This window comes from Triticum aestivum, chromosome 2A (genome assembly GCF_018294505.1).
Source record: "Triticum aestivum cultivar Chinese Spring chromosome 2A, IWGSC CS RefSeq v2.1, whole genome shotgun sequence".
Lineage (NCBI taxonomy): Eukaryota > Viridiplantae > Streptophyta > Magnoliopsida > Poales > Poaceae > Triticum > Triticum aestivum.
In genome coordinates, this window is record NC_057797.1 from 675,328,406 (window position 1) to 675,341,848 (window position 13,443).

General features: G+C 48.1%; 3 protein-coding genes across 4 annotated transcripts; 1 reads left to right on the plus strand and 2 right to left on the minus strand.

Moving 5' to 3' along the window:
* The first annotated feature begins 1,266 nt into the window (after positions 1–1,266).
* On the plus strand, positions 1,267–3,698 carry LOC123190135 (uncharacterized). Its single transcript, XM_044602723.1, has 4 exons — positions 1,267–1,842; positions 2,399–2,696; positions 2,832–2,925; positions 3,239–3,698. The coding sequence occupies exons 1-4, from the start codon at positions 1,409–1,411 to the stop codon at positions 3,469–3,471; spliced, it is 1,059 nt and encodes a 352-aa protein (XP_044458658.1). The 5' UTR covers positions 1,267–1,408; the 3' UTR covers positions 3,472–3,698.
* A 128-nt stretch (positions 3,699–3,826) lies between these two features.
* On the minus strand, positions 3,827–6,583 carry LOC123190133 (carotenoid cleavage dioxygenase 7, chloroplastic). The gene is made up of 7 exons (XM_044602722.1): positions 6,097–6,583; positions 5,605–5,972; positions 5,371–5,499; positions 4,894–5,298; positions 4,688–4,770; positions 4,214–4,537; positions 3,827–4,086 (listed from the first exon to the last, which is right to left on the minus strand). The coding sequence occupies exons 1-7, from the start codon at positions 6,477–6,479 to the stop codon at positions 3,943–3,945; spliced, it is 1,836 nt and encodes a 611-aa protein (XP_044458657.1). The 5' UTR covers positions 6,480–6,583; the 3' UTR covers positions 3,827–3,942.
* A 985-nt stretch (positions 6,584–7,568) lies between these two features.
* LOC123190136 (acetylglutamate kinase) lies at positions 7,569–11,865 on the minus strand. Of its 2 annotated transcripts, none has more exons than XM_044602725.1 (2): positions 10,672–11,865; positions 7,569–7,950 (listed from the first exon to the last, which is right to left on the minus strand). In XM_044602725.1, the coding sequence occupies exon 1, from the start codon at positions 11,684–11,686 to the stop codon at positions 10,673–10,675; it is 1,014 nt and encodes a 337-aa protein (XP_044458660.1). In that variant the 5' UTR covers positions 11,687–11,865; the 3' UTR covers positions 7,569–7,950; position 10,672. The 2 variants fall into 2 exon arrangements, with proteins under 2 accessions (XP_044458660.1, XP_044458659.1); XM_044602724.1 differs by having other exon boundaries at positions 10,654–11,857.
* Between the last annotated feature and the right edge of the window lie 1,578 nt (positions 11,866–13,443).

Consider the following 13,443-nt stretch of genomic DNA (forward strand, 5'->3'; position numbering starts at 1 on the left):
ACCGTTGGTGAGCGTGTGGAGGTGTGTCTCCGACGGATTTGCTCAGATCTCGTCGTTGTTCGTCTACGTTCGTGTGTCTTTGAGTTGGATTCTTCTGATCTATGTTATTCTTCATCTGTGGCGGTTGTTGTTCTGGTGCGCTGGTCCTACGGGGCCTTAGCATGACGACTTCCCGACTGTCTACTACAACAAGTTGTGCCCGACTCCGGCGATGGAGGGGCGATGATGGCGACGCGTCTTCGGCTCGCTTCAGTGCTCGTAGTCGTCGCTAGGTGGTTTACGGATCTAGATGTAATTTTTTTCATTTCTAATATTCGTTGTACTGTCACGATTGAAAATGAATAGATCAAAAAATTTCTCGTAAAAAAACATATGAGAGGCTACTTTTCCCTCATAATATTCCGTATAGAGAGAGTTGAGAAGAAAATTGTTCCAGCATGCCTTTTCCAAATAAATTCTTGAGATGTTACAATAATCAAACCATCATCTCTTTCGAAAATTTTAATCCTCCCAAAACTTCTAATAAATGTCACATCAACATGCATGCGTTAGAGTCCGTCGCAGAAGAATTGTGCCGCCGTCGTTTGCCACCCCATTGTTGCCGCCTCCCGCCGACAGAGGCTACCGTGCCGCTATCGCCGTCGATCGCTACCGAAGACCACCACACCGCCATCGTCAACCATCACCGTCGGCCGCCAAAGACCATGCACTGCCACCGACTATTGCTGCCCCCTCGTCCGCCGCCACTGCTCGTTGCCGCCGTCACGCCACCACCGGAGAAAGAGAAGGCCATCACATTAGGACCTCAAGGTAAGATTTTGTACCCTCTCCGATCCATACCACTCGTCGCTCAAACGGATATATCTAATACTGAAATACATTTAGTAGCATCCATTGAAGCGGCAAGTATTATAATAATATTAGAAAGAGATTATTGGATTTTGAAGAGAGGCCCGTAAACTTTTCAGTGAGGCTATTGGAGATGGTCTTGTACCCCCGATTTTCCTTTAAATATAAAAAGTAGTAGGAGCACATTAAACAAGGTGGCAGAAAATCTTGGGCGGCACGCAGGGGTCGTAATCACAAAGCGCATTAACCCATCGAAAAGAACATCCGACGTGGATTTGCTCGCATATTACACTCCACGCAAATGAAAACACCTCACGGCATCAGATAAAATATTTATGGTTGAAAGGACATCTTAACAACAAATATTTATCGCGGAATCTCCTTCCAAAGTTCCACAAGGAACGCCAAGGAGATAATAAATTAACCGACGACGCCGCGTAAATACCCAAACAAACCGGTTGCTTCAACCATCGCGGCTAACCAACTCGGCCTCCTCCTAAACAAACCTCGGGCGAGGGGAAAGCGCGGCGAGCGGCGGCGGCGGCGGTGAGGTCCAGCCATGGTGGTCCACGTCGTGTACAGGAGGCGGGAGAACAGCTGGAGGGGGGCCGACTCGTCCGTGCGGTTCCTGGGCGCCGCCATGAGCAGCAACCCGCCGAGCAAGCACCAGGTCCGCCTCGCCGGCCGCGGCGGCCTCGGGCACGCCCCCGCCTCCCCCGCCGGCGCGCGCAACGGTGGCCTCTCTCTGCGCGCCACCTCTCCGCCGCCGCCGACCGTCTCCATCGCCTCCGTCGCTGGCTGGGATTCCATCAAGCTGCGGCTCGACGGCGAGGAGGGGCTGAAGGAGTTCTTGGCCGTCGGGGATAAGGCCGTGGGGGCAGAGGAGGAGGCGGCGGTTTACGCGAGCGAGTGGCCGGCGGGCGGGGACGAGGTGACGTTCGACGCCCCCCCTACAGATGAGGAGGTCCATGCCGCCGTCGCCAGCATCCAGCAGTAAGATTTATGCTTAATCTATCAACTTGTTTTCCAAAGAAGAATCTTAAAAAGCATCCACTTAGATTGATCGAGTATTATTTTTTTGTACGTTATGCTGCTGATGATCAGTTCGTCATCTCCGGATGATTGGAAGATCGGAACTGTCTTGAACAATTATTACTTAGTGACTATTTTAATCATGTGATTGTTCTGGAATTTAGATGGATATTTTCCCGTGATTTATCACGTTTATGTCATGGACACAGCTCCAACCATGCTACTTTCCTTGCAGATTACTCTTGCTTGTATTTTTGAAACTGTTCAGGTTCAGGGGTGTGCGCCAATTGTTGTCATATGCTACAAAGTTCAGTTGGATCCCACTTCCATGATCATGCACCAATTGCAGTTTACACACTCCATCATTGCTTAATTAGCCTGCTACCCTGTTGTAGGGCGCACACTCTCCTTTGTTATCATTACTTAAAGCTTGTCCGCTCCTTAGTAGTTTAATTGATGGTATCTGGTTTTTACATGTTCCATCTGAACAAATTAAACAAAACTCTGTCGTATGCAGGGTATTTGAGAATCCTTCGGGTGTGGATTCTGATGCACTCGAGTTACAAGCGCTCGCACTGCCCATCGCAGGACTCTCTTCATCTGGGATGTTTGTTAACTATTTTGCTGCCGATTCTGATGCATCCGAGAAGCAAACTGTCCAAATAGCCAACTTAGGGAGTTCTCCATCCAACATCGGATTAGACGAGTGCACTGAACCTGGCACACTTGCACTTAACTCGACTGCTCTTATGACAAGGGAACATCAAAATGTACTGGACGCATTCCAGCTGTTGAAAGAAGATGCCTCTGTTCAGGTGAATACTGCTTGATTTGAGTCATTGTATGGTATTTATGCATAGAAGAATCTCAAATTTCTCAGTGCCACGAAATATTGACCAAAAATCACTATTTTTTCTTCTTTGCTGTGACATTTTTCTTCCTCGATGCAGAAAATGGTTATGGCCTTGTCAACTGATAAGGCTGTATGGAACGCTGTCATGAACAATGAGGTGGTGCAAGAATTTAAGAAGTCCTTCCAGGATGGTACGTGACCCTTCTTAATGATCTTTGTATGTACATCTTCATATTGACTTGACGTGGATGAAAGATAACCTTTTGATTGTTAACGTCAAATTTTATAAACTTTGGTACTCCCTCCGATCCATATTAATTGTCTCTGATTTAGTACAAGTTACCTTATTTAGCTGTTCCATCAAAGTCGCATCTACTCCCTCTGTTCCTTTATATAAGGTGTATTTGTTTTTTGATAAAATTCCAAAATGCAAGGTGTATTTCTTCCAATTCCAGTATTATGTTGGGTGGATCTGCATCTGATGCAAATTATCCTACTTTTCAGCTAAGGAAACTGATAATAAGGGGAGCTCTAGTGCTCCTCCTGGAATGATGCAATGGGTCCTGGAGAACACCCAGGCGAAGATCAAGGAGTTCCTTGAGAAGATACTTCAGCTCGTGCACACGCTCTTCCAGGCCCAGAGCATGGACTACGATTTGTCTGACGATGTAGTGAGAATGTCCTTCATGCTCTCGGTGTTCGTCTTCATCGTCGTAACAATAGCTCGCATAAAGTGAGCACAACAATTCGTCGACTTCACACTTGGTGGTTAGTATTGTACAGGATCAGTTATAGTCCTAGTGATTTCGTATGGGTTTCTTATGGTTGTGATCAGGGACAGTGTCCGTCTTAGTTTCCAGGTCTAGAACATTAAAAGTTGCCGTGCTGTTACAATTCTCAGTGGAAATTCAATATGTTTACTCTGTGGGTTGTGGTAATAATTGTTTTTATCATCCATAGTTCATATCAACTGCATCAGTCATGCTTGTTATCCTGCTGTGAAATACTAAATGCAGTACGAACGGTTCATCAGTGATGCGAGATTTGACAAGCTCCCTATGAATGGTTGCTGTATAAGAACGGATCAGGATATGGGATCCCACAGGATATACATACATTTTACACTCATATCAAAATCGATCAGATTTTGCCCAGTTTTGCGAGCCTAACAATTGCTTATCAGAGTGGCTGCCTGCGATTTTTGCCATTCATTCATCAGCCCAAAACCCATGGAATCCCATTGGGAAGGTGAGGTGCTTTGGTACTTCAAGTTTTGCCACAAGTGCGCCTCTTTTCCCTATCTTCCTTGCATCCAACACCACCAGGTTACATCTGTCCTCGGATACTGCATACTGCAAAAGGAGATTGGGGGCGTCAAATGGTGCAGATGTTTGAAACACCTGGAATCTTTGAAAGTTGTTGAATTCCAATAATAGCTTCGAAGAGTTATGTACATACTGACAGGGCATATGTAGTTACCTCTACAAGAAGAACATAGCCGTGATCCTCCTCCCCACCGCCGGTGGGGATGAAGACCGGCTCCCCGACGAACTTGCGCCCCTCGGAAGACCACCGCCTCGCTGACCCATTCGAGACATCGACCTTGACAACGCTGTCAAACGGAAAATATGGGAGTAATTTGCGAGAACCGGAGGCAGCGCCCGCGTAAATGAACATATTCCTCTTGTTGGCGTAGCCTGGATTTATCGCAGGGAAGTCTGCCGGTCTGTTCCACTGATCGGATAATCTCTTCACGGTGCATCTCCGGTATGCTCCTCCTCTCTTGTCGAGCTCAATTGCCACCTGCGTTTGACAAGATAAAATTTCTGAAATTAGCAGTTAAATTATCATAGGCCCGAACAAGCAGTTCGAACAGGACTCAAATTTAACTGAAACCTACTGAAATTTGACAAAAGTTTGAATTATGATTTACTAAAACAAGCATTCGTTCACCTTCACAAGGCGAGGCAGCATTTCCTTGGTCTTGACCGCGTTCATGAACGAAGGGTCCAGCTTCTTGTTCTTCCAGTTGTAACCTGTGAGAATCGCACCATCGCAGCACAGATATGTCAGTCACTGGGATCATCGTCGCACTTGAGCAGTAGTAAAAGTGCAGACGAAGATCAACTGAATGTTTGGCGCCATGCCGACGACGTTACCGAACATCCTGTGGAAATGGAACCAGTCGTAGGAGCAGCCCGACATGTGCAGGTGCAGGTCGAGGCCGCCGCGGGCGTTGTCCTCCTCGAAGGCGTTGCCGACGTGCAGCGACCACATCTGCGACGGCGCCTCGACGGGCACGGTCCAGTCGCGGCCTCTGGCCACGGCCTCCGTGGAGCGTGGCAGCAGGTAGACCGGCGTGGTCCGGCTGCTCGGGTCCAGCGCCAGCGCCGCGATCATGGGGTGCGTGCCCGTCATGGCCAGCATCGACCCCGGGATGTCGAGCCTGATCCTGTTGCCGAGGACGACGTAGTGGGAGTCGGTGAAGGCCCAGTCGTGGATCATGAGGTGCGCCGGCAGCACGAACTCCCGCTTCCGCACCAGCCTGAAGCCGGCGTCGAACTCTGCATACGTACCATCAGTGATTTGATTTTAATGGGCATATGGATGGAGATGGACGAGGGCGTGCTGCAGACCGTAGAAAGTGAAGTTGGCGCGCGGGAGGAGCATGTCCTCGGCGTTGCAGGCCACCATGAGCAGCCGGTTGCGCTTGGGGTCGACCTTGTAGTGCGCCAGCAGCCGCTTGGGCGGCATGCTGAACACGCCTGCACGGGATAATGGCGACCGGGCCGGCGCACAAACGTCAGATCATCCACGCTAGCTCGGTGCGCAACGACTAGTCTACTCTACTCAAAGTGAACAGCACGCACCGCTGAGGACGGGGCGCAGCAAGCGGGTGGCCGCGTCGAGCCCGGCCTCCGCCAGCCACGGCCGCCGGCGGTGCCCCAGGCGGCGCCGTGCGGGGGCCGCCCCGTCGGCGCGGTCGCCGAGCGCGAGCAGGTCGAACGGGCCGACGGTCTCCAGCGTCTTGGGGTCGAGCTCGTACGGCATGCCGCCCTCCCAGAGGCAGAGCAGCCGGCCGCCCCACCAGAGCACGCTGGTGTTGGCCACGTTCTTCATCACCTTCACGTTGCCCACCCTGTGCCCACCCTGCAGCACCGAGAAGGGGCCCCGGTGCGTGAACCTCCACGACGCGCCGTCCCCCTTCTCCTCCGTCTTCGCCGCCGTCTCCACGTACCTGCGTATACGCGTGCTCTGTAAACTCACACCGGGATCGTCGACGGACGACATTACAGTACACGCCGCCGAATTCCCAAGGTGGCACGGCGGCCGGCTTGCTTGCTAAGTGGTGCGTGGCGTACCTTGCGGAGTAGCGCACGCCGTCGTCGGGGTGGAAGCGGAAGGAGCGGAGGTAGCCGTGGCCGTCGAGCGGGTGGACGATGGAGCCGTGGTCGTCGGAGAACATGCCGGGCCCGGCGAGGTAGTAGGTGCCGGCCGGGAAGTCGGGCGGGATGGCGCCCTCGGTGACGCGGAGCTGCACGGGGGCGGACGTCTCGCCGCGCTGCGACCGGAAGAGGAGGTTGTAGTCCCAGAACGCCTTCGACAGCGTGTCTGGCTCCGTCGCCGCGGCAGCGGTGGCGCCGGCTGCGACGCGGACGAGCCGGCGCGGCGGCGGGACCTGGAGGCGAGGGTGGTGGCCGTGGTGCACGACGGCGTGCATGGTCGCGATCGTGCATACCGCCATGCTTCGGCGTTGGTCTCTTTCGGTCGTTGGTTAGGTTCCTTGCGGTTCGTAGCCTATAATAACGCCCGCTGGTACTTCCGCAGCTCGCAAGAGTGACAAGTTGCGCCTTTTGGCCTTTGGAATACTTCATTTTTGTCTCGTCCAATATGTATAATCGCAGGAGCGCACTTTCTTGATGGGAAGAATCGACGTTCAATAGCTGTATAAACATCAGATGGTACACGTAGGGGTTTGGAGCGAGCGCCAACGGTTTTGTGAGGCGTTTTGGAGGGGTTTGGGCAGGGAATCGTTGTTATTTCCGGAGTGGAATCCAAGGGATGTTCGTTCGCACAGTCACCAAATGCGGTTATCCGCTTGCGCCGAACAAATTTGCCAGTGGTGCCTCTGCTTATTCTACATTGGGACATCACAGTACTGACTGACTAATTAAGGCCGCAATACTCCCTGATAAGCACAGAATTTTTCGACGTCTACTTATAAACAAAGCGCCACTCGCTGTCGTTGATCAGTTCCAATGGGCTGCTTAAGATCCGGTCCTCCCCACCGTTCTGTCTCGAGCGTGTTGGCATCTTCGCTTGAGCAAACTGAACACACACCATTAGCACCAGGCAATACGACAAGACGATTCCCTGCGCCACGTGGCCTCTGAATAGATGGTTAGACCCAAGTTTAATTTGTGAAGAACGTGATGCACACTTGAGAACTGCAAATCTGATGGCATTGCGGCACCGAACGACGTATCAGCCATGGACAGACAGGCACATAGCCCCAAGTGATTACTCCCTCCCTTCCAAAATAGATGACCCAACTTTGTACTAACTTACTAAATTAGTACAAAGTTGGGTCATCTATTTTGGAACGGAGGGAGTGCATAGTAAATGCAACTTTACCACTTACGTCGACGGACCAGACTGAGCAGACCACATGCAATGCAGAGATGAAAAATCAAGGGAAGCTCAAATTGCTCCACGGGTCGGACGGTAACAAAGACTACAACAGGCAATAAACAATACCCTAAACACGTACTTACTAATAAACAATGCTGGTAAACGATGCACACCGGTATTATTCAGTATCACACAAGAAAAGCAAGCAGGCAACATAATTAGTCAGTGGGCACAGATTTGCCCTTCGTTTTCTCAGCATATCCCCGTCCAACAAATGAGATGCAGCAGCGGAAGAGCTCCGACGAATGCGGTAATTAGATACTGAAAAGAAGGCAGGCACCGTTCCTTTTTAGCTATGAGTGGAGTTCACTATGCTATGCCCATGACAACATGGTGGTCGAAACTGACGAGAAGAATCAAACCCATATCAGTCTCCCGCATCCTCATGGCTAGCATAATTGGACCTTGACGTAGCGGCGCTCAATCGAAGTCCTTTTCCCCATCCACTTGGTTTCCGCAGTTCTATCCATCACGCTGCACTTAGCTCTGCGCCTGGGCTGGCGCTTTAAAATTTACAAGAAAACCTGAAAGAAAAGAAAAAAGTAAAGTCAAGGTTTTAGCTTAGAAATTCCTAGAAAGAGTTCCAAGTAGAATGGATATTGCATCCGTGGTTTCAGTTCACATGAAAAAAAAATATAAAGCGGAAGCTGCGAATAAATGAACTTCTTTTATTCTTGACCAATAGTACATGGCTGCAAGTTCAGACTGAAATAGGTGAATGCCAGAAAGAAAAAATCATTTTACCACTGAATAGCTTCATTTCATGATTTACCAACAAAACCCTATACTTCCATGTCAATAGGTTTGGAATTTTTCTTCCTTCGATGGCATCAGCACCATCATTGTCCCCTTGTCTAGTGCACGGACAAATAGATACCAAACTGTCAAGATGGTCGCACTAATGGTATGCAAGGACGAAAACTCAAAATTTGATTGCACAGAAGGAATAAGGAGTTGCTCTTCTTCCGGGAAAAAAAATAAATTATTCGGTGGCAAATCAGGGATTGTGGTGTTATTCGGTGGCACAGAAGGAATTCTCAAAAACCAATGTCGGCCATTGGGATGGATCTTTTTTGTGAGATTCAATGCTTACCACCAAAAGGTATCACTAGCAAGCAGCCCACTGAACATAGGGATAGAATAATGGAACAGCACTAACCAGTATATTCCCAAAAAGAAACACTTAGCAGTATATACTGGACACAAATAGCAGATGTACTAGTCTGGTGATAAGCAAAAGCACAGTTCACTTGTAAACTGTTCCATTCCAATTTTCACAACGTTAAAGCAGGTTCTGTATCCATAGTTTCTTTTCAACAACAGTTCTAAAGTATATGAAGAAAGTTCAAAACGTAAGGTAAATCTGAATGCTAGAGAAAGTAAAAGTAGGCGCCGCAATTGCCAAGACTACCAGTGCATGGATACAGTGCTAGGAGCAGCCTCGGCAGGACATGTGAAATTTAACAGCAGTGTGTTAACAGAAGAATGTTAAATGTTCTCTATGTGTTTGTTTTCAAGAAAACGCAAAAGGATCTTTGCGTTTCATTGCATTGAAAAGATGAGAGAGTACAAACCACCTAGGAGGTGATAGTTACAAGGGCCCGACGCCCGATCAGTGGACATCCCAGGAGAAAGTTAACAGAAGAATGTTACATGTTCTCTATGTTAAGATAGCTTAACACACTGATTATATTATTTTACTACTGCAGCGACAAGGGGGATATATGGAGAAAGTGCTGGTGCATGCATCTTTTATTACTAGCAACTTTCATGATTAATACAGTATTTGCCAAAGACCAGGGAAAGGGAAGGCCTTCTGCTGAAGTTAAGAGGCCTTCAGAATGAAAACCTGTAGCTGGTCAGTGGGTAAATGCAGTTGCAGGTCAGTCAATGCTTATTGACAAGACTACTCCAGCCATACTCTTTTTGGCTCTCAATAAGGTTTAGAGATGGTGAATCACCCCCGCCACCTATTTTTATCTGTTGCAGTGAGTAGTTAATTATGTACTGAAAAGATGTTTTTGAGTGTTCTTAGTTTCATAGACGGGTGTACCAAGCATCGACTGTAGTGAGAAGGATGAGACAGAACTCATCAAATCGTAAAGAATGTAATTTACCTGCCTCTCAGACAAGTAGCTCTATCAAAAGGAAAGAAGTGCATAACTGAAATATATCATTTGGTGACTTCAATCAAGCATGGAATAACGTTTACTCAATTACTTCAGTAAGAGAAAGATTATATATCCTTTGAGCAACCTATAAAGGATAAACCCAAGCCAGAATACTACGTAAACTTGAGATAAATGCTAATACTATGCTAGAATGTAACTGTTTTAATTGGAATTAGAATGATTGGGTAGTGAAGTCAAGAGCAAAAGAAAAGGCAAAGTTTAGCTCTTGTATTACCTAAAATGATCACTAAAAATATGTGAAATGTGAATGAAGAAATGACTTGTGTGAAACACTGCAGTTGGTACCATTGTTTCTACAGAAATGTTGACACTAAACATGTTGAGATCATGAATGTCATGGCATGAAAATTATAATTTGGTTAGCTCCGGTAAGACTGCAAGAGGCCCTAGTGATGGATGGCCTTATATCTAGTTTTCCTTTTATTGTGCCATCACAGTTTGACAGCCAGGAATGTGTAAAAAGGCTCACAAGCACTATTACTGTTCCAAACAATACTTGTGTACAATATTTATAAGCTTACGATTTTATCATTAAGTGGCTTCAAAGCATAGGCAATATTTTTGTGAAACAACATTGCTAATTGGAGCTTACTTCCCGCAAAAAAAAAAAAAATGGAACTTACTGAAATCACCAGCTACCCATTTTCTATACTAGCTTTCCCATGAATTTTCAAGATGTATTCAAGTACATATGTGACACATCAGTTTACAATCTTTGCAACTGAATCCCATAGGAAATTTTGAACTATGCTTAAAAAAGGAAGAATTTACAGTCATGCAGAATTGCAAAACTACGCTTATCACTAAGAAAAGAAATGGCACAGATGCTACTATTCTTGCTTTGCTAGACAAAAACTCATACCACGGCCCAACAAAAGAAGCTTTATCAAAATCAAATGCAACCTCAGTCAGCATTACTCTCCTACAGTACACAAATGTCAGGAAGGTACTCTTATTGCAATCATGAGGTGAGGCTACATTGGCATAAATTACATGGCAGATTGGCAGTATGAACAGAAAGGCATAAGGAAGTACCAAGGAGGCATTTTACACCTTAGCCGGTGATCATTGTGCCAGTGCCCTCATCTGTGAGAATCTCGAGCAACAGCGAGTGCGGGACACGCCCATCGATGATGCTTGCAGTGTGCACACCCTGGGCGAGGGCTCTCACGCAGCACTCCACCTTTGGGATCATTCCACCAGCAACCTGCCCACCGGATACCATCTGCCGCACCCCAGCGATGTCAATCTCCTTCACCAGGCTGCCAGGGTCATTACGGTCCGCCAGTATCCCAGACACATCTGTGAGCAGTAGCAATTTCTCGGCGCCCACCGCAGCGGCAATCTCACCTGCCGCCGTATCCGCGTTGATGTTGTAGGCCTGCCCTGTCTCGTCGGCAGCAACGGTGGCAATGACCGGGATGTGACCAGAGGCGATGATGGGGTGGAGGACAGTGGCGTCCACCCGCGCGACTTCGCCAACGAAGCCAAGGGCTGCGGCGTTGGGGGAGGGGCGCGCGGTGATGAGGCGCGCGTCCTTGCCGCAGAGGCCGACGGCGGTGCCTCCGGCGAGGTTGATGAGGGAGACGAGATTCTTGTTGACCTTGCCAACGAGCACCATCTCGACGACCTCCATGGTGAGCGCGTCGGTGACGCGGAGGCCGTTGCGGAACTGCGGCTCGACGCCGACGCGGAGCAGCCAGGAGTTGATCTCTGGCCCGCCGCCGTGGACGAGGATGGGGCGGAGGCCGACGCAGGAGAGGAGGACGAGGTCGCGGATCACGGAGGACTGCAGCTCGGGGGACTTCATCGCGGCGCCGCCGTACTTGACCACCACCGTCTTGCCCTTGAAGCGCTGGATGAAGGGGAGCGCCTCCGAGAGCACGTCGACGCGGCTGAGCGCCGTCGCCCCCGGCGAAACCGCCGTGGATGCGGCGGAGATGCGGAGGCGGCGGCGGGGGGAGGGGGAGGCGGCGATTGGCTTGGCGTGGTTGGGATTGGATGCGGGGTTAAAGAGCGGCGTGGATGCGAGCAGAGAGGAAGATAGCTGGGGCTTCGTGGGGAGCATGGCTGCGGCGGCGGCGGTTGGTCGGGGGCTGGTGCTCGACGGAATGCCTAGCCGGAAGGGAGGTGGAGGCGCTGGACAGGTTAGCGGCGTAGTAGGTGTTGACTGCAGGTTTTTTTTTTTTGAGACAAAGGTGTTGACTGCAGGTGCGTGCGGCGGGCAGGGGAAGTGGTGAATTGGGGTTGAGTAACCTGGGCATCTCTCGGGACGGGCTCTTAAAAGCCCGACGCTACAATGTGAAGCCTGAGCCCGGAAAAAGCCCCCAAGAGTTTTTTAGATTTATAAGCCCGAGCCCGGCCCGGATGAAAAGCCCAAAGCCCGGCTGCTCCTGGTATACAGCACATTGAACATCAACGTTTTACAAAACAGCAGAATAATAACATCATATGTCACAAAATAGCAGCATATATATGGTATCTTCACAGCAGCATATATATTTCAGCAAACAATACTATATGATCTTTACAAAACAGCACATACATTCCACTATTCCAGCAAACAGCAGGTCAGCAACATATACAGCAGCCTATATACACAACTACTCTTCACAACACTATATAGTATATTCCAACAAACAACACTATAGACATGTTATCCGAACAAAACATCATATATATTCCAGGCTTCCAGCAAACATCAGCATATACACATATGAAATCTTCACATAACAGCAACATAAATTCTTCACAAGATAGCAAAAGGCAAGTCTGTTACATCATTACATAACAGCATCATATTTCTTGTTCATAATAGCAAGTCCATACTACATAATAAATACATAGTCTCACAAGATAACAAATAGCTAGTCTGTTACAAAATACATAATAGCAAGTCCATACTCCATAACATAGTCTGACAAGTTCATTACAGAACATCATATCAAATAACGAAGAAACAAGTTGATGACTCTTTTGACTTCATCTCTTTCTTGTTCCATCAAGCTATAATAACTTAATCATTTTCCTGGAACAAAGCAAGAGAGAAATGATATGAACTAACAAGATATAATCAATGGTAACATGATATCAGTGCACAAGATAGTAAGGAAGAAAGAATGAACACAAACTGAATCTAAAGATAACTCCTCCGCATGAGGACTTGAAGGTCCACCTCCCGCAGTGCTCATTTCTACAAAACAAACAACACAATAAACAATGATAACATGAGTAACCATGATGTTAAATATGAAACAACAAAGCACACCCGATTGTACCTTCATTATGAGACATCTACCAACGATACCAATCTTGCAGAAACATTAAAGCCTCGATGGTTTTAGGCTTAAGTGAAGCTCGGTTAGGCGTTATAACTTTGTGACTCATGCTAAAGTCCTGCTCCATAGCAAAACTAGAAATGGGGACAACAACAACATCCCGAGCCATTGAAGCAAGCTGAGGATATCGCATAGATGATTTGCTCCAAAATTCCAAGACATCCAACTTGTCATTCAATTTTCTAGGTGTTTCTTCCAAGTAAAGATCCAATTGAGACCTCTCTACAGTTGTGCGTTGAGATTGTATGTAATTCTCATAGTCATTGAACATATCAGCATCATCTCCCCTACTTCCCTTACTGTCTGTAGCACCATCTGATGGTGTTTCACTAACAGCAGCAGCACTATATTCGGCAAACAAATTCACCAAAGTTTTCTTAACTTCATCCACCCAGCGTTCGGCCTCGTCGGGGGCATAAAGTTTTCCATAACAGTAGCTAACAAAAGCAAGCTTGCAATGGGGATCAAGACAGCAGCACAAGACAAA

What these genes read in the sequence shown, in the direction of transcription:
- LOC123190135 (XM_044602723.1), top strand. Translation starts at nt 1,409, where the DNA reads ATGGTGGTCCACGTCGTGTACAGGAGGCGGGAGAACAGCTGGAGGGGG. An exon ending in GCCGTCGCCAGCATCCAGCA is followed by an intron (nt 1,843 to 2,398) that starts GTAAGATTTATG and finishes TGTCGTATGCAG; the next exon opens with GGTATTTGAGAATCCTTCGG. An exon ending in TAAGAAGTCCTTCCAGGATG is followed by an intron (nt 2,926 to 3,238) that starts GTACGTGACCCT and finishes CCTACTTTTCAG; the next exon opens with CTAAGGAAACTGATAATAAG.
- LOC123190133 (XM_044602722.1), bottom strand. Translation starts at nt 6,479, where the DNA reads ATGGCGGTATGCACGATCGCGACCATGCACGCCGTCGTGCACCACGGC. An exon ending in GGCGTGCGCTACTCCGCAAG is followed by an intron (nt 5,973 to 6,096) that starts GTACGCCACGCA and finishes GCGTATACGCAG; the next exon opens with GTACGTGGAGACGGCGGCGA. An exon ending in TGCTGCCTCGCCTTGTGAAG is followed by an intron (nt 4,538 to 4,687) that starts GTGAACGAATGC and finishes TGTCAAACGCAG; the next exon opens with GTGGCAATTGAGCTCGACAA.
- LOC123190136 (XM_044602725.1), bottom strand. Translation starts at nt 11,686, where the DNA reads ATGCTCCCCACGAAGCCCCAGCTATCTTCCTCTCTGCTCGCATCCACG.